This window comes from Cyprinus carpio, chromosome A3 (assembly GCF_018340385.1).
Source record: "Cyprinus carpio isolate SPL01 chromosome A3, ASM1834038v1, whole genome shotgun sequence".
NCBI classification, from domain to species: Eukaryota; Metazoa; Chordata; class Actinopteri; order Cypriniformes; family Cyprinidae; genus Cyprinus; species Cyprinus carpio.
This window is the reverse complement of record NC_056574.1, coordinates 16,079,927-16,100,887: the sequence shown is the minus strand read 5'-3', so window position 1 is coordinate 16,100,887 and position 20,961 is coordinate 16,079,927. Positions and strand designations below refer to the sequence as shown.

The 20,961-nt window shown below is 34.7% G+C and overlaps 1 protein-coding gene across 1 annotated transcript in view; it reads right to left on the bottom strand.

Moving 5' to 3' along the window:
- Positions 1–9,257: 9,257 nt before the first annotated feature.
- The window catches only part of hs3st4 (heparan sulfate (glucosamine) 3-O-sulfotransferase 4), an 88,678-nt gene continuing 76,974 nt past the window's right edge, over positions 9,258–20,961 (bottom strand). The window contains exon 2 of the mRNA XM_042720639.1: positions 9,258–10,831. Within this exon, the coding sequence (XP_042576573.1) occupies positions 10,177–10,831 (655 nt within the window). The 3' untranslated portion in view covers positions 9,258–10,176. The remainder of the gene's footprint in view (positions 10,832–20,961) is intronic.

Genomic DNA, 20,961 nt, shown 5'->3' with positions numbered 1-20,961 from the left:
CATAGGAATTAACATTAAAGCAAAAATGTGAGGTCACACTGATGTCACATGGACTATTTAACAATGTACTTAGTATGTTTCTGGACCTTGAATGTGGTAGTTCCCTTGCTGTCTATGGAGGGTCAGAAAACTCTCAGATTTCATTAAAAATATCTTAATTTGTATATCCCATTAAACCATGACTGTAAACATAAAAGCATACAAAGCAATTGCTTACTTTAAATATTAAAATGTTATGCTTTGGGCAATTCAAAGTGGAAGTTAACTGCATTTAACATTTGTGATATTAGTCTTCATTTTAAGCGACACATAAAACAACAAAATTGGATGCTATTTAATAATTGAGACTTTTAAAATCATTTAAAAGGCATTATACATGCTTGTTTAGTTTCCTTTAGAACTCAGGCTGACTGACCTGGGGAAAAGCTGCATTATAGCAGATACCTCTAATGCACAAGGGAATAATGGCTATGCTTAAAATTACACATAAAGATGTCACTTTTTTTTTGTCCTCCTAGTTATTTTTACAATAACTAGGAGGACACATTTCTGAATACTAAGGTCACTTTTTCAAAACTCTTCAGTTCTCCTAAACAACTTTTAGCTTGACACAGTAGGTAATTTCACAAATGCACTAAAACTACCAAAACAATTAATTCATGTTTCAAATCAACTCATTCATGTTTACATTACATGCGACTGAAAGACTAACACTTGCAATGAAAAATGATCCACAGTTTAGCCCACATAGACTGCTGTTGTGCTCACTGTGTGAAGAGTTTTGAAAACGTTTTTGAGAAATGTGTCCTAGTGATTGTAACAGGAACTTACGTTTTCTAACAATATGGGAAAGAAAATGCATGCATTAAAGGTTCGGTATTTACATTCAGTTTCCAATAATGATAATAATAATAAATATGTAATGAAAAATATAGTATTACATTATACATAAAAAAAAAAATAATACACACGTTGGATTTTTACACTGTATATATATATGCATATATATATATATAGTGAGAAACAAAATAAGAAATAAAAAAATAAAAAAACAATAACAACAAAATTCAACCACAAATTTAACAACAAATTATACAAACGGAAAAAGAAGAAATATGTATTAATTTTTTTTTTTTTTTTTTTTTTTTTAAGAATTAATTTTATTAAGATTTATGGAGAAAATTCTTGTTTTTATTGTTGGTTATGAAGAAGCCATTTCTTAAAATGATGCTTCTAGTACTACTGTATATTCCTATGTAGCTTAATTTGTCACATTTAATTGCACTTTTCTGAACAATTTGCACTTTTAAATAAGTTGATACAAAATGTTCCAGGTGCAAAAGCAACTGAATCAATTTCTGCTGTATTGCTGAACTGTGCTGCAAAATGAAGGTTTTTAACAGGCGAAGTTGTGCTTCTCTGTAAGTTTCTAGAGGCTGTAGTGCAATATCCTCCCAAGTGTCATTTGGTATTCTAGCATCATACTGTAATAGAGCACACCTCTCACAAACATAATGAATGTTTACTGGCAAAAGGTTAATATCCACTCGGCTGAAAATGAATCAACACTCTATTAATGAGACTATTACCAATAATGATGGATAGAGAAACTAGAAACCTCCACAGTCAGGATCAGTTTGGAGTTATTGATTAGTGGGATGATGCATTTTTAGACATCACTGTCTTGATGGCCTGGGGTAAACCGAGGCATTGCAACCCAGCACAAACCTATAGACTGTGCATTCACTGCCCAACATGTTGTCTTCTCTCAGCCATACTGATGTGTAGAGTAAAACAATGCACAAAAATTAACAAAAGGGTTTCCATAACAGTAAGATATAATTATAATATTCTATACAAATAAACTCCTTTATTTCTAAAGGAATAGTTAATCCAATAATGAAGATTTGCTGAAAATGTACTCACCCTCATTCCATCCGAGATGTAGATGAGTTTGTTTTTTCATTGAAACAGATTTGGAGAAATTTAGCATTATCACTTGCTCACCAATGGATCCTCTGCAGTGAATGGGTGCCATCAGATTGAGAGCCCAAACAGCTGATTAAAAATGATAAAAATAAATAAATTAAAAAAAAAACCTTCTGATTCAGGGGAGAAATATGCACAGATAAAGCACTATTTACAAGCAAAAACAGTCCAAAAAACTTCTAAACTAATATGCTGGTGAATTTTGACTTTTACATTTTGGAATTTAAACTTTTTCACTGGAGGAAGCATTAGTATGGATAATAGATTTGCATTTTGGCCATAAATTATGGTAACTATATATATAGCTATAGATCCACATCCAGTGAAGCTAAGTTCCTCATTTTCACCAAACAAACAAACAAACAAACAAACAAAAACCCTCTTCTGTATGATAAACCAGATAAGGCTTTTAACGGTCATCATATTACACTGAAGTGTAAATGCCACCAACTATAAATTAGTCCATGCTTTACCTTCCACAACAATTTTTTCAGCTTGTGATAACAGGCCATCTGCAGTGGTTCTGATAGGATTCAATGGTAGTCCCCCCCCATTGGGAGAGGCAATTGGAGGACAGCTTTGCATGTCTTTCATGCAACAGATCTCTGGTAGGGTGTATCAAAGAGGCATTTCTCTGAAAACAGGCCCTGCGTACCTGATGAGTTGAGCAGAAAAAAACAGTTCAAATCAAAGGCTAAAATTAGAACTGTACACTTTCTAAAGTTTGATTCTTACAGAGTCTTTTTGAAAAAAATGTCTGGGTTTAGGATAAAAGAAAGTGCAATTTATTTATTTATTGTTAAAATTATTTTTATTTGCTTATTATTTGTATTATATTTATGTGTATACCTTTAATATACCTTAGCATCATTGTTCTTCATGACTTGTAGCACTGATAGATACTGCACTGTCATCCATGGATGTGAATTAGCATGATTGCTTATTTAAATTACACTGATAGTGAGTTTTAGAGAGTGTTCTACACAATTTATTTATTTTTAATTTCCTTACCTTTTCAAAAAAAAAAAAAAAAAAAGACAAAACTTGGCAATCAAACAAATATTTTGAAATTGAAGTAATGATGTTTAAAATTTTTTTTTGTATTTATGTTTTTTTGTTTTTGAAGTTTTGATGTTTATATTTTTTTTCGGCCATACTGGTACTGATTCCCCCATTGTCTCCACAGGCCTAACATGTGTTCCCCTGGGAATCAAACCCTCAACCTTTTGCGCTGGTAACACAATGCTCTACCACTGAACCACAGGAACACAGGTTCAGTATTATATTTGTGTTTCATTGTGTGCGTCTCAGTCAGTTCTCTAGTTCAGTAATCAGGTTGCTGATCAGGAAGTCTGTCATATTAAGTGCAAAATTGCTAAATCCATCCAGTGCATTGGAAAGTCTGCTCCCTGAAAAATCCCACAATGAACTGATGCCCACTATGCTCCCTTATCAGAAATTACATCACATTTCTGAAACGTAAAACTTATAATGCATGAGCCAACTCAGTAAATATAATTTTTTTTTTTTTGTATATTTTAGCATAAACACACATCACTAGACAGGTAGAGAACCATTTATAATTAATATTCAGCTGAAATGTTGTAACTCTACACTTAAACACCATTTATTTCTTCATTTGTAAACTTTATAAATTACTCAAATGTATTGTCCTTAAAGTTTGTGCCATGCTAATACCTAAAATCATGCAGCTTGTTGAAAAGAGGTGTGCTATTGATTTATGATTTTTCACTTGGGCTATAAAATAAGTGAAAATCCTAATCCAAATCATATCTATAGACCATAATATCATTGTACATGCATTTTGTTTATAAGATGTGTGATATTGATTTTCCAAATACCTTGGCATTCTTTTAAGGCTATATTAAGTGTAATGTGAATAATATATATATATATATATATATATATATATATATATATATATATATATATATATATATATATATATATATATATATATATATACAGTACATATGTAATGTAACATATACATTATGATAAAAACAATAAATAAATGAAAGCAATGTAAGTGTATGCTCAGTGATTCATGTTATGAGAAGTTTACCTAGTGCTTTCGTTCACACAGTGGATATTTGACTCCAGCACTGAAGCCCTCCTGTTGTACGTTTGACATCAGAGACTGATTTAACTGTAAAACCTCAGGTTGAGCTCTGGAATAACAGTGTCATAAGAGGGTAGGATTTGTATTATCCCTCTTTTTAAAATCACAGAGGACACTAAAGAAACATCTCTTGTCAGAGCGCAGAAATGAAAGAGTGTAACGTAATTAAAATTTAATTCCTTTCAAGTTTTGCCTCTTTTTTTCCCCCCGGCCTCTCAGAGGTTCTGGTTTCTTTTCTCACTGCATTTCTGAGCCTTCAAAGCTCTTGTTTTTATCTTTTTGCACACTGAGTCAGCAAAAGCATTGCCGGTACATAACAGCAGCACATCAGCTCTTTCTCACACACACACACACACACACACACACACACACACACACACACACACACACACACACACACACACACACACACAGGACGCTGAGACCTCAGTGGCTCTTGTTCCACTTTTATTTTCCGTTTGAAAAAGAATTCTGGCTGCGTATGTACATTAAACACTTCTGATATTTACATCATAACAGATTTTTTTTTCTAGATCAGTGTGCAAATACATTGAATATTCATGAAGCTGTACATTCCAAAATATCTGCAAGAAACTTATCACTGCCGCAGCTTATTCAAACCTTGAGTATTTTCACTCAAATCTTAATTTTAAATTTCTTCACAGTGTGTTGATTGTAGTCTCGTTCTGGTGAGTAATTATCCTTATGAAACTAAAGCAAAGGTTTATATACCATGTCCCAAAAAGCTGATTTCCAGCAAAAAACTAAATAGCTGTATGTTGCGACACAATTACCCAGTCATACTTTTTTGATGTTTAAAAGAGTGCTGCAGGAATTATGTATTTCTATAGGCCAGCATGGAAGTCAGCACCAACCTTGTTCCCTCAACAAAAACCCAGTAAGATTTTTCCATTGGCTTTTGGATTATTGCAGAAAATAAGCTCTGTGACCAACAAAGGTTTATGATTTTTACATGTTTTGTGCTTCGTGTTGTGTTTAAGCTGGACATAGCTGGTTTTAGCTATATGGTCTCACAGCCTGACTTAGCTGATATTCAGCTGGTTTTAGCTGGCCAGCCTGGCCAGCTGAAGAAGTGATCAAAACTCCTCTAAAACCAGAATGCTAAATCAGCTATGACCACCATTAAGCCTCAGACTCTTTCAGTCTTCATTTAAAAAACATTTTATCTGGAGAAAAAAAAAAAAAAAAAAAAAAAACACTACAATGGAACTGTAAGTGAAAAATGCTAACTTGTTTCCAGGTTTTAGGACTTATTCTTGCAGCACTCAATGTACTGTTTTGAGGAGCAGGAATTTGGACCAATGAAATGTCATTGTGGGCGGGGTTACTCAGCATGACACCACAAAAAATAGAACTCACAACGCCTCCTGAATGTATTTTGTTGTGAGAAAGTGAGCAGAAACCTTTAGTAGTTTATCACATCACGCCTGGTTAGGACACAGTGTTTGGGAAACCATAATTTGACATTAGCGCTGCTTGGTTTGTGCAAAAAAAAAAAAGGATTGAAAGAGAAAGAAAAAGCAGCCAGTAGGTTCCCACCTGTCTTACTCCACAGATCCATTGTCGAGGGAGGAATGGAGATGTGTTACATGGAAGAGAGAAAGTTGAAATCAGAGCGCTTTTCTGCAAAGCACCAGGGAGATAGCTACACAGCTGAGGCTCAAAGCAGAACGGGTGACCTGGGATATTGTGGTTCAGGCTTCAGTGTTCAGTCAGGAGGATATAAAAGGGCAGCACAGCGCTTACTCTGATTGAACCAGTTGCTATGTGTAACTATCTCTCAGGTCTGTCATTCCCCCCGGGCGAAAAACACACCAGCTCAGCACTGAGAACATACAACAAGCGCCGCACGGCCAGAGAGGTGTACGGAGGGAGGGCCGGTACATGGTGAGGGATGTGTATTAAGACTGTGTTTATTGATTTATTGGCTGCATTGATTGTCGAAGTTGTTAAATAGCTCAGAGGCTCAGAGACTTGATGGAGGGGGAATTCGAAAACCATGTGAATGCGAAAGCAATGTTGAATAGGCAATGGCACCTTGTTAATTTCTTATCAAACAAGCCAGATTTGTGTAAAACATTTTTTTTTTTTTTTTAACTTTGGAATAAGTAAACTAGGAAAGTGACTTAAGTTCACTCTGGATGTTTGTAATCAGTTAATGACAGAAAATAATACATTCTAAATGCAAGGCTAGTGAGATTTGATTTATCTCAGTTTTGCATCCTGAGGGTTTACTTTAAATGTCATAGCACAAATATAATTAATGTTTTCTTAAAATTATCCAATGGACTGTTTCATTTAATCACTGCTTGCTATTCAAGTAACGCTCTCTTCAGCTGAGACTTGGAGTCATGTGGTTTAAATGATCAGATAGCTCAACACAGACTTATATTGCCAAAATAAATAAGTATTTAGTGGTATTAAAGAGTAGTTTTAGGCATCAATAGGTCATGCAATAGTGCTTTGCATAATATTTAAATGTATGAAAACACCATCTGAGATGAAGACGTTTGTGCAACATTGCTTTGGGTTATAAATGACCAAGACTTACATATTGGCATTAATACTGAAAAACATTTGGCGCTCCAAATCAAGTGAGCAATATATGCTCATTATATAACAAAATCTACTACATCATCAGCTAACAGAGTGTATTTATGAAAACAACATGGCTATTTTGGTTAAAAAAAATATTTCCATAGTGGTTCTTTAACATGAACCTGTAATTTATCCATCAGGTGAGTTGCCCATTGAAAAATATCACTTCCTTTATGATTTTCACAGGCATCTCTTTTAATATCCCATTTGTTTATAATGACAGAGAACTTTGTTACAGCAGATATTTGGTAACTCTCTGCTGCTCCCTCCACCAGCATTGCTGCTGCACTCATTATCATGTTGCTGGATCACTATGCCAGCGACCGCTTTAAAAAAAATGTGGAGGGTTAAACCCAGTAAAGGAGCATATGTGCAACACTTTGGATTTTTCTGAAATAAGCCGTGAGTGTGATAATGATAGTTTTACTGGCTGTGATCAACTCACATTAGAGATGGACTCACTCTCGAGGTTGTGGTTAACAATGTTGCACAGTGTCAGAAATTATATAAAAAATACTAGATAATGCTAAATCACTTACATACCATATCACACATCATTAAGACCTGACATTCCTTGAATCCACACTCACACATTACTGTATGTAACCTTGATACTTTAATGTATATATCATGGTAATCAATTACCATTGTTAATAGTCCAAGATACCTCAAAGAAAACCATGGTAGTAGCATGGTACAGTAGATGTCTAAAAGTCTGTTTTATTTACCATGCATAGTACACAACCATTTAAAAGTATGAGGTCAATGAGATTTTTTTATTTTTTTTCCCAAAAGAAATTAATGCTTTTTAATACTAATACTTTTGTTCTACAATATGTATTAAACTGATTAAATGCAACAGTAAATACTTTTATAATGTCACAAAATATTTATATTTCAAATAAATGCTTTTTATTGATCAAAGAATCCTGAAAAAACTGTAAAAAACTGGTAAAAGTTTTGAATGATTTGTTTTTAGCATCTGACTCTGGGAGGGCTGTGGTTTTAATCATGTTAGATCTCAGTGCCGCATTTGACACTGTGGATCATTCAATTCTTTTAAAAAGGTTGGAGTGCGAGGTTGGGTTTAGGGGTACTGCTCTGAAATGGTTCCACTCGTACCTTAAGGATAGAACATTCTCTGTTAATTTTTGCAAATGTCTCCTCTTCTGTGGTTCCTTTAAAATATGGTCTCCCTCAGGGCTTTATTTTAAGTCCTATATTGTTTTCTTTGTATATGCGCCCCTTGGGATCCATCTGTCGTCGTTATGACATCTCATACCATATGTACGCAGATGATACACAGATTATTTTCCCCTTAAAGTTGGAGATGAACAGTCTTTGCAATCTTTGTTACTCTGTCTGAACGAAATTAAAATTTGGCTCTCTAATAATTTTCTTCAGCTTAATGAAAAAAAATCTGAAATCATAATACTTGGGCCATCAAATTTTAAAGAGCGCGTAGTCAGTATTCTTGCTCCTTTGGAGATGACTGTGAAGGACAATGTGAGAAATCTTGGGGTCATTATTGATTCATCGCTTAGCTTTGATAAACAGATCAACTCAGTTGTTAGAAGTAGTTTTTTATCATCTTAAAATTATTGCTAAGCTTAAAACTTTTCTTAGTTTTAATGATTTGGAGACTGTTGTTCATGCTTTTATTTCTTCGCGACTGGACTACTGTAACTCCCTCTATGTAGGGATCAGCCACCGACAACTGTCACGTCTGCAGCTTGTACAGAATGCTGCAGCTAGACTTTTGACGGGCACCAAAAAAAGAGAGCACATCACTCCGGTGCTGTGTTCTCTTCATTGGTTACCAGTCAAGTTTAGGATTAATTTCAAGATTTTACTGGTTGTTTTTAAAGCTTTACATAATTTGTCTCCAAATTATATTTCCAATCTCATAGAGCCCTACATCTCAGTTAGGTCTTTAAGATCGTCAAATCAACTGTTGCTAGTTACTCCTCAGTCCAAAAAGAAGTCAAAAGGTGATCGTGCCTTCTCAGTAGCAGGCCCTAAAACTGTGGAACAATCTCCCTCTTTATATTCGACAAGCTTCATCAGTGGAGGTCTTTAGGTCTCAGCTGAAGACTTATCTGTTTAGTTTGGCTTTTTAAGTAGCTCTTGTTTTAATTTCTGTACTTGTAAATTTTTGTGTCTACTGTGTTTTTATTCTACACTGTGAAGCACTTTGGGCAACTAAGTTGTGTATAAATGTGCTATACAAATAAATTGAAGTTGAAGTTGAAGTTGAAGTATCATGGTTTATACAAACATATTAAGCAGCTCAACTTTTAACATAGACAATACTAAGAAATGTTTATTGAGCATCAAATCAGCATATTAGAATTATTTCTGAAGGCTCATGTGACACTTAAGACTGGAGTAATGATGCTGAAAATTTTGCTTTGTCATTAAAAGAATAAAATACCTTTTAAAATATACTCAAATACGTTTTGAGAGTTATTTTAAACTATAATAATATTTAACAATATTACTGTTTTTACAAATAAATGCAGCCTCTGTGAAAATAAGAGACTTATTTCGAAAACATTAAAATATCTCATCGACCCCAACTTTTGAATGGTAGTGTAAGTGAGCATTTAATAAAATTGAAGAATTTAAAAAAGTACTGCATTTAGTGCATTTCTTCAAGCTAATTTATTAAAGAGGTAAGGTCCAAAAGCCGGTTGACAAAAGCCTGTTGCTTAAAAATAAATGCTTTAAGATTTGAAAAACGATAAATATATGTAGTACAACTGTCAGTCTGATAATATATTGCATACTATAATATTAAATATATGATATAATAATAAAAATAAACTGCATATAGAAGTGTAAGCTTTTGGACCCAGCTATCTGAATTTTTAGTAGCCACAAAACAAAACTGTATGCATAAAATCGGGCAGAAATAACTGAAGCTTTCTCATTTTAGAGGATTACTATATAGATCATTTCTGCATTTGACTGTAGTTGTTTCTAGTCTTCAGAATCCACAAATAACTTCAGTTATCAGACACAGTTGTACTGCACTCACTGCTGGTGTGTGAGAAATAGAGTGAGAGATTAAAAAGAAAACCCTCAGGGTGACGGTGGGTAAGGACACTTAACTCATCGCATGCATCATAATAGAAGACATGATTCATATAGCAACTTTTTCTGAACAAAATGAATAAAATCCTATTTTGACAAATATAAATATATTTATATTCGGGATAATATGTACAATAACATTTGCCATCATAAACACCATTGGTATTGGGGGTGGACAGAGCAGATTAGCACTCTTGCTATGGGTACACACACTTTCTCAAAGACAGCAACGATCGATTGGCGTTTTGAAGCACGGACCGAGGGAACGATGAGGGATGGAGGGGGCATTCGGCTATGAGAAGGCTGGTTGTGCAGAGAGCAGCAGTGCTTTAGTCCCGAGAGCCAGGCGAGATGCCATGCTCCTCCAGTTCCCACTCAAAGTTTTGCCCTGTCATTTGGTAGAACATCATGTTAAAGGGCTTGTAGAATTTGTGCAGTCTGCGAATCACATCGGGGTCTATTTTGGGGTGAGTTCTGCCCTTGGACTTGCCAAGGCACCGTGGGGTACTGCTGTCTTCTGGCTTCTTCAAGCAAGGGAATCCCTTGGTTTTATTGAAATAGAAATGTTTGTCAGTAACAATACGCTTGAGTCCCAGGAAATCCTGCACCTTTGCCATCTCGCCGGCTGGATCAACAATAAGCCTTTCTCCGCTGACAAAGTGCATCTGTGAGAGCGGGAAATACTGCATCCAGCTCTCCAGGTGAAGCGCGTAGATCCCTATTCGCAGGGCGCTCCATGATGCGTCGATCAGGCCCAGCGTTCGGTTCTTGAAGGCCAGCACTTCGAAAGTGGGAATCTCAGGCCTCTTGGAGAGCGTCTGAGTATAGTCCGAAATGGCTCTGGTCACTGGATTGCGGACGACTATGATTAGCTTAATGTCTCTTGCCATCGAGTGGATTCGCTTCGGGGCGCTGTTTGTCACGAAGTAGCTGGGCGTCTTCTCCATCGTGATCTGTCCCTCCAGAGTAGACGGCATCAGCTCCCTGCAAACACCAGAAGTGAGAGAAGCAAATTAGTGTGAAGCAGTTAACACCATGCACATGTCTTCATTATTAAACGCAATAACCAAGGACATGGTACGTGCAAAATTGATTCAACAAGTAAGTGGTAAATTATTTGAAATCACACATGAAAACAACTGTTATTATCACTGGACATAATGTTGTAAGTAGAAGCGTTCAGCTAATTATAGCCACGGAGTAACATACAAGAGATAAAAGCTCAGAGATGAAACGTGTACTGTACATGTACGAGCGCTCGTTACTTAATTGACTCCATCTGTGTTACTCCTGGCACTGTTTTGGAACCTTAATAACGAGTTCTCTGCATAATATTAATACTGCTGAGCCTGGGGTATTGTTTTATCATACATTTACACAATGTAAATGTGTACTGTCCCAACAAGTACAAATACTTTTTATAACATTTTTTAATTTGTTCATTTTAGTTGCAGTTAGGTAACCTTGTAGTATAACATATCACACCTAAACAATAAATGTAATAAATAAATAAATAAAAAATAACAACAACAAACTGATAGCAAACTAAAACATTTCTTGAGCATTTATTTAGGTATCAAAATAACAGTGTGGACGTTTAAATGAAATGTTTAAAAAATGAATGTTTCAAAGCAGTGAATACATATTCTAGTTGATTATTATTTAATCTTAAAAATGTATATTAAACATAAATGACAGACAGACTCAAATGCAAATCTCTTCCAGGTTTTGTGAGATAAAACACTTTTAAAACACAACAAATGATTTCAATAACTTCTAAAAAGTAATGTCATAACATTTAGAAGCAAGTAACTTACAGGTAATGTTTTTTTTTTTTTTTTTTTGTGCTGGCACATTTGTATTATGATATATGTACCAGTCTAGATGTGGTAATGATGTTTATAAAACATTACAAAGGAATATGCTTACAACAACATATGTTGCTGCAGTATTGTTAAAATATGCATACATTACATTTAAAATATGGTACAACAACATATGTTGCTGACGTATTGTTAAAATATGCATACATTACATTTAGCTTAAAAAAAGGCACCCTACTGTATATGCCCTTTTCTCATCTTCTTGTTCTGAATGAATGTTCAGATGCCTCACTGAAAGAACAACAAAATAATCATGCCTACAACAACATATGTTGCTGCAGTATTGTTAAAATATGCATACATTACATTTAAAATATGGAAAAAAAAGTTCAACTTTTTATCACCAAGATCAAACTGGGAGATGAACCGTTGTGCTGGGAAAGAGTCATTCATAAATTAAGGAAATTAAATAAATATTTATCTCTGTTTTGGGCTTATATTGTAATGTGATCCATGCCTCAGGAGTGCAAAACAAATGAATATTTAGCAAGCTCTATGCTCTATTATCTATTCATACTGATCTATTCAGTATGATCCCTCATTAAATCTCAAAAGAAGAATTTGACCTAAATTTATGACTACATAATTCACATGCCTTCAGTTCTACGTAATTGAGACACTATGGTTCTTATCAGTTTCTACACAAAAAACTAAAAATCACAGACGTCAAATTTAAATTCTACATAACATTTGCTAAAATAAGCTTATTTCATGCAATAGCCTATAAATAAATAAATAAATAAATTACATTTTAAAATATTACATTATAATATTGGCAGTGTTGGAGAAGATACTTCTTTAAGATGCTATTTAATAGGAATATATTTATACAATTCTAAAATACAGAACTGATAATATAATCAGATTTTATAGTTTATAATTTAATTTGACAATTCAGAATTTAAAAGTGATTCCCTGGCTTGAAAACAATGAGTCTTTTTGAATTAATGAATCTAGATTAAGGTGACAGCATTAAATATAAACAGATACTAACACTAAAAATTTGAATACATATTAGTTAAAAATATTTAATTATATAAAAAAAATCAAAGACTTGAACTATGCACTAATAACAATGTCAAAGTTACATATTAGACTAAAAGCTACAGTAGTTTTACAATGTAAATTTAGTAGTCCACAACACAGAAAAAAAAACACCAGCTTTGGGAAAAATATTGGTAAAAATGCAAAAGATTTTGTGGCTGCATGGACTCAACCACCCAAAGCCAAACATAAACTTTTGTTAAGCGATTTTGGCTGAAGGTCTTACATTAGGGCACAAGGGTTAAAGAGCAGGTCTTTAGCTGAAGCCTGGCAAAATGTTCTGCACTATTTATTATTTAATTCTTGAAATGTTTGACCTTTTCTAGCTTTTACCGGAGCAGAAAATTAATAAATAAATCCTTGTTAAACCTGCCAGAAACAAAACAAATCAGCGTTTAAATACCTGGTTGCACACACTTTCCCAGAACTACAGACACTTTAAACAAATAATGGAAAAGTTCACCCAAAAATGAAAATTTAAAACTCACCTCCAGGCCATCCAAGATGCAGAAAAGTTTGTTTCTTCATCGGATCAGATTTGGAGAAAATCTGTTCTGATGAAGAAACAAACTCACCTACATCTCAGATGGCTTGAAGGCGAGTACATTTTCAGCAAATTTTCATTTTTGGGTGAACTATTCCTTTAAAAGCTTTCCATACCGTCACATTGAAAAACAGCACTTGTGCAATCACAAACATTTGTGTGAAGTCTAGGTAAATGAAGAATATGTGTTTTTAAAAAGTAATTCATTCTTGCTCTTTCTCGTTCCCTTGAACCTCTCTGTAAGGACTCTTATTTCCACTCAAATTGCCACCAACTGCTCCACATTATTATTACATTTACCACACTCAACAACAAACAATGGGTAAGAACTCAAGTTATTCATGCCTATTTTGCTAACACTATTTTATCTGATAATTCAACAAGTAGGACACTGAAGAGGTCAGACCTCCAACCTCACGGCTGATGGGCTGGATTTACTGCTATAATATTACTCAAAAAATCATATTACTCTGGGGCATTACTGATGAAAACATTAATAACCTTTGATAAAGGAGGTTCCACATTGTAAACATCATATGAGAGGAAATCAGCTGCTTTGTTATATTCGGTACAATCTGTAATTAATCATCACCAGAATGACCTGGCTATATCTTATTTAACCAACAATATATTTAAAGGTTTTGAAAATTCTGTTATTTTCTACACAACAATCTGATCACCTATAAACATATATTATTGATTTCCTGGATAACCATCTGTCAGTGTGCTTTTAGGTGAGGGGAATTCAATTTTTTTGTTGAAGGATAATTATATCTGGAACTTATATCTGAAACAATATTTTAAAAGTGTGTTCTTTCGTCCTGCATTCATGTTGCAAAACCTACCGGTGTTTAAAAAAAAAAAGGTACAAACGCAGCTGAAGGTTCAAAGTGCACAGTAATGTGCAGAGGCAGCAAACATTCTCACAATAGATTGGATACTGTATGTGCTGTTTCATACACTATACTGCAGCACCTCATACAAGCTTCATTTATTATATAGATGCTGTGGGATTGTGGAACTGAAATATAGGCGTTGTCCATAAAAGTATACTAAATGGAACTGTACCTCAGTTCACAGGTGAAAGGTTTTTTTCACCTGTGAACTGACAATGCACCAACAGACAAAACAGCGGAGGTTACTTTTGGTATGAAACAGTCTCAGATTTCAAATGTTGTCATTTTGTAAGAAATTCAAACAATAAATATCATTTTGTGGCTCTTTAATGTGTTGTGACAGATCACTAGCACCTCAGGTCAAGTGGCATGTGAACCGATCTTCTCTTTCTCTTTACTATTTACAGCGCGAAATAAACATGAATGAACATCAGAATAACTCTTGTAGAAAGCTGCAGAAAGACGTCAATACACACTATTTTTCAAGTTCAGCGAAGTCCATCTACTCTCCTGTCTGCTTTGTTTGTCGGACAAAAATGGCAGATTCTGTGTTATGATTGGTCTGATCACCTGTCAATCAAACTCCGCGAAGGGTCAATTAAAGGAGTAGTTCACCCAAAAATGAATATATAATTTATTAATTTATATAATAAATTTTTTTGGCTGAACTATTCCTTTAATTACTTATATATCAATTATAAAATACTTTTAAAATGCATTATATATAAAAGATTCAAGTAAAGCATTACCAACTTTTTCATTCATAGAAGCTAAGAATTATAATTATGACTGTTTTAAGTTTTTCTTATATAACAGTTTATGACGTGATGTTGTCCCTTTCAATACATATGTACAGAATGTCTTCAGATGTGACAGCTGTCACTCTCACACAAATATGGTGATTGCACAAGCCAATCAATCATTGCATGTTGGACACATTTTAAATGAGCATCTCTCCAGGCCGCATTTGAATTCTCCTTGTGGAACACATCAAACAGAGTACATATATCCTCCATGCCCCTCAGCACACACGCTCTCGCTCACAAGTGCCTCTGTAATTTCATTTCTGTAACAGTATTGCACTTCTGATGGGTAATTTCCCAATGGATTATGCTTTGCTCAACATGCTATAGAGCTGTGGCCACTTCTAGAGCAGTAATGGGATATAAAACACATCAGTAGATAGCACAGTGAATAGAAAGAGTATTCGTTTTCATTACATTCCATCAGTGTTCTACACTTCCTCAATGCGGTAATGAATGACTAAAGATTTTTTGCCCTCTCAAGGTCTTTAGGAGTTCCTGTTTAAAGTCCACCATGAAGCACACAAGATGACCAGGATGGGGGTTTGTTTGCTCACAAGTAAAAAAAAAAAAAAAAAAAAAACCTTGCTGAGAATGACCAAAATGGTGGAAAAAAACCCCATAATGAATCACCTTGTATTCACCTATGTAAATCGCATCTAAAGTAAAGTGCAACGAGCAGCATGCCTCAGTGATTAATAACAACACGTCATACTTCTCCGGACTAAATGTTCCATCAACAGGACAGATGACTGATGCTCAAGGTAACCTTCTTCATTTAAGACGAGCACATAACTGGCCACTGTCCTCATCAAGCTCGATGCAACTCATTATATGTGTAATTGCAAAAATATGGAGATTACAGAGGCGCGATACCTTCATTTGTGATTGAGGTCGAACTCATTTTTATTGTGAGCGAATCAGTCATGGATAGTATACATTTGAAATGTCAGAGGGAGGGAGAGGTGGAAAAGAAAACAGAATGCTGATAAACAAGCTAATTTTCCTACGCGCCACGGATGACTCGGCTGGCCTTGCACTCAGCTGGAACGGTGAAAAACAGATACAAATGGTTAACAATTGCTTATGCCTGCATGAAGAGTGCAGCATGACACGGGTCATTTAGGTGGGCAGGTAAATACAGCGTGAGGGGCTGAAAAGGCTTCCGTTGCCATCTGCTGTTTACCTACTCACACAAATCGCATAATATACCTGAGCTATTTGTCTATAGGCCTTGCCGTGCTTGCATAACGCTTGGATAAACATGCTTAGGACAACTAGAGTTAAATGAGATAAATTCCTTCGTAGCTCTTTGGATCATTTGATGTGGACTGAATTTTTCAGTTTGGTAAACAAAACAAAACAAAACAAAAAATTCCCTGGTGCATTGATGATTGTGAAATTCATGTTGTGTAGCTGTTTATTTTATTTTTTATTTCTGGACTTTTTTGCATTTACCAGGCAAATGGCAGGTGAGCACAGTGAAGTAGAAGGAATAGCAGTTTAATAAACATCATTTTTGGGGGAATGTTGCTTTCAGAGTGGAAAAGTATATTGCCTCTTTATGCTTTGAAGTTAAAAGCATTCTAATTGCCACTTGCTGTGATCTACATGATGGAAGAAAGATAATGCATGATCCAGAGACATTATTTTACACTGGTATTTCTTAGGTTAGTCTCCAAATGCATATTCTAAGCCACTCTCTGTCTCCAAAGCAGATATGAAAAACTTACAGTGAACGCAGAGGTGCCTCACCTTTAGGTTTAGACATTTTAAGGGTCATATTGTTCACAAGTTTATTTATTGTTTTGGAGCAGAGCGAGTTGCTAAATTCTACATGAAGAAGCCAATTTAACATTTGAATTGCGCTAAGAAGACTTGTAATTAAAATAAATAAATAAAGACAAATAAAATCCAACAAAATTATACCTATTTATCTTTTCAATAATTTTTAATAATTACATCAAAAACAATTAACATCACAATTTTGTCCACCATATTACTCTCTGATAACTTTATAGAAATAAATTAAATAAATCACAGCATTCCCAGACAATATTCATAAACAATTTTCTACAGTGGTTTAATCTATCTATCTATCTATCTATCTATCTATCTATCTATCTATCTATCTATCTATCTATCTATCTATCTATCTATCTATCTATCTATCTATCTATCTATCTATCTATCTATCTATCTATATAATTTCAAGCATTAAACATTAATATCAATACTAAAGTTTACTAAAATTACTAACGTTTTAGAGGCTGTCCATGTCAGTATTATATGTTTCAGTGTACGTAATGTATGTGTAGTAGAACCATATGATAGTAGGAGTAATTCATACAAAAATTACATTCAAAGCAGCATGAGTTCCCTTCCCACAGTGAGATAACACTGCACTGTGTGCGTCCTTTTATAACTCTGAATACTTCCACGCACATTGTTTCCCACAACAGCTCTGCATGTAACTCGGTTGGTTATCAAGGGGATGTAAAGGCAGAAAAACCTGACTGTTTCAGGAGAACAGGATGAATGAGGGGCGCATGGCAGAGATTAAAAAAGAAGTCAATAACAAGAGCAAGACTTTCCAAAAACAAGTCAATGAGTGCACGCTGAACCGCCCAAAGACATGAAACTTTGCTGTAATTATAGAGAAGGTATTCAAGCAATATCTGGCAACAATAAACCAATCCAGCATATATTGTAGGGACACTATAGGGACACTTTAACATTTTGGTGGAATCAACCTATGAATTGTTTATTTATAATCATCTCTGCATATTAGTCTGAGATAGCATATTATTTTAACATGCTATTTTGTATATTAGTCGGAGATAGTATTTTAACATGGAAAAATTACACACTTCAGCTTTACAGGGTTAGTTCAACCCTAAATTCTGGCATTATGTTACCAACATGTTGTTTCTTTCTTTCTTCTATGGAACACAAAAGTAGATATTTTGAAAAACAAAAACAAATAAAAAAGTTGTTGCCAGTGTTGGTTTAGACCAAACTGACAATTGACAAAAACAGGTGAAATGTTCTTTAAAAAATCTCATCTTGTGTTTAGCAGAGAGAAAGATTCAACTACATGTTCAGTTAGCCTATGCTATTTATATATTGGCAGTATCAATGAAAAAAAAAACACCATTTACCATATGAAACCATAACCAGATGTGTAAATGTTTATAAATCCTTATTTAATCTATGAATTTTTACTATTGCTTTTTATCATTTTTGAAATTAATTATCAATATAATGGTATACAAATTATTTCAGTATAGGGTTAAGGGATCTAATATAACAGTAAAAATGTCGCTATATAAATATGATATAAAGGATTCAGAAATACGTGACTTTTCTATACTGTAGCTGTACAACTAAATTTTTAGATTTGGTATATACTGTATGTTTCATCTACCCAAATGAGAAAAGTATGTTTTTGTACCTGTAAATATTACATATAAACAGTGAGACCAGGCTTAACATACAAGGCCCATTAGTCATAAATATTTAACAGACAACACTGAGAGAATATATATTTTTATGGTGAAACAATTTTTAATCAGAGATGGCTAACACATTGAACTCACTGAATTTAACATACAATTTTGAAGTAGAAATAGTATTTTCTTACAAAACATACTCCATTAATCGAGTTTTATTTACAAAATGAAGTAAAAAGTGCAAAAGCAAATGCTGCCGAACTTTAACACACAATCTCACAACAAGCACTCAAGCGCATCTAGACTTTTGGTATGATATGAAGAGACCCAAAACACACAGGGAATTGTTTTTCTTTTCTCATGGGGTGAAAAGAAAGGCTTTCTGAGAACAAAGCCAAGAGACTTGACGGGACGAAACAACCTACGACAGTTCCCCAGACAGTTGTGCCTCTGTTTCCTTAGCGCTCTCACCCGGCTGACTGATGTTGTGCTAAGAGAGCTGTAGAACAGTCAGTTTATAAGTTGCATGGAGTGAGGTGCGAGTAATTAAGACAACAACACATTCTCCCCATTGCAAGTAAAACCCCTTCCGCTTCCCCGAGAACTGTTCACTTCAATGGAACCGTTTAGGAGAGAACTGACAGCTGGTCTTGATCAAAAAAACCTTTTCTGTTCTCTCCTCCTGCGATCCCCAGAAGGCCATTCTACATTCAACAGCGAGGCAGCACAGTGCATCGCTACCCATCCTGCCAGCCTGCTGCACTTAGATCTAAAGCTATGTTTATGAGTCTCTTGGACATGCTGAGCATGATGAAATGAACCAGACGAGAAGCTTTATGGATCTGTGGAATATCACCATAAAGCTGATAATTGCTCCATGAAACCAGCCTTTATATCACCTTGTAAATTAGCTTGTTTTCCCTCGCAACATAATTTTAACGAGAAATTGCAGAGGAAAGCGCCACACCTTAGAGCATCAGGCTTTATTTATGAATTCGGTCCTGAGGGGAGAGCAGAAGCAAATTCTCTTTTCACATTTTATCACTCACACAGCCTAGATGGCTCTAGAAACCTGCCATTCAGCGGAATATGTATGCAGGTACTTTCAGATGTTGCATTTGTTTATGTTGCTTTCAATGGGGTGAGAAAAGCACTTCGGGCTACGTGCATACAATTTCCTCACAATAGCCCTCAATATCCTGTGATTGGTGAGGCAATTACAAAAACGAGTAGATGCCATGTTTGGTTCCTGCTATATAGCGCCAGAGACTTCACAAGCACACTGATCAGTCATTTAGTATTTTACCAAGATGCAATTGAAAAATTATTGCCATCTGAAAAAGAAAAAAAGCGCAGAAGTCACACCTGGGTACAATAGAGGTAAAGGCTAAAATTTCTATCCAGAAAATCTAGCTGATATGGTTCAGTTAAGCAGAACTGATTAATATGACAGATTGGATGTGATAGATTTTATTGCCAAAAAGAAACAGCGATGAGCACTCATCCAGGTACTGAGAGAGATTGCACTGCTGCCCATGAATGATAACACCGCAGCATGAGTGACAGGAGTTACATGCATCCATTAGTGATGGGATATCTGTGTAGACCCACACATTAAAAATCAGACTTTTCCATATGGCTCCTATCCATGATAACAGACTGACATCAGAGAAGAAATGTAGCATGATTCCACCGTGTCGTTTCTTCCATGTGTCCATACACATGATGCATCTTGATCCATTGTGTAGGAGACAATTAGAGCTGCCAACTGATTCGAGATTATAATCAAATTATTTTCATGATATGCCAATTAATTCATCAAACTGATCACAAGTTGTCTCATATATCAACATTTGCTAAGAAATGTTCCAAAATGTATCTCATTTTAGCTCAACTGAGTCTGTTTTTTTATTTTAATTTTTTTTTTCTTACATTATTCTTCAAATGTTTGAGGTCAGTAAGAATTTTTTTTAAAGAAATTATTACTTTTGTTCAGCAAGGATGCATTAAACTGATCAAAGGTGACAAAAACATTACAACATTCACTGTTGTAAGATTTGAACTTTCTATTTATTAAAACATCCTGAGGGAAAAAGAAGTTCTTTTAAATTGTGATATTATTTCACAGTATTATTGTTTTACCCGCATTTTTATAAAATAAATGCAGCCTTGGTTAGCATAAGATACGTCTTTCCCAGATAGATAGATAGATAGATAGATAGATAGATAGATAGATAGATAGATAGATAGATAGATAGATAGATAGATAGATAGATAGATATTAAATGAATGCTTTAAAATGACAACAACAGTAAAGAAAGAAAGAAAGAAAGAAAGAAAGAAAGAAAGAAAGAAAGAAAGAAAGAAAGAAAGAAAGATAAAACATTGGCACTCCCACTTGGGCGCTGGTTCAAGTCTGACCTGCATCATGTCCTGCTCTTCTTTCCCCATCTGGTTTCCAAATATTTTCCATCTCTCTATACTGTATTATT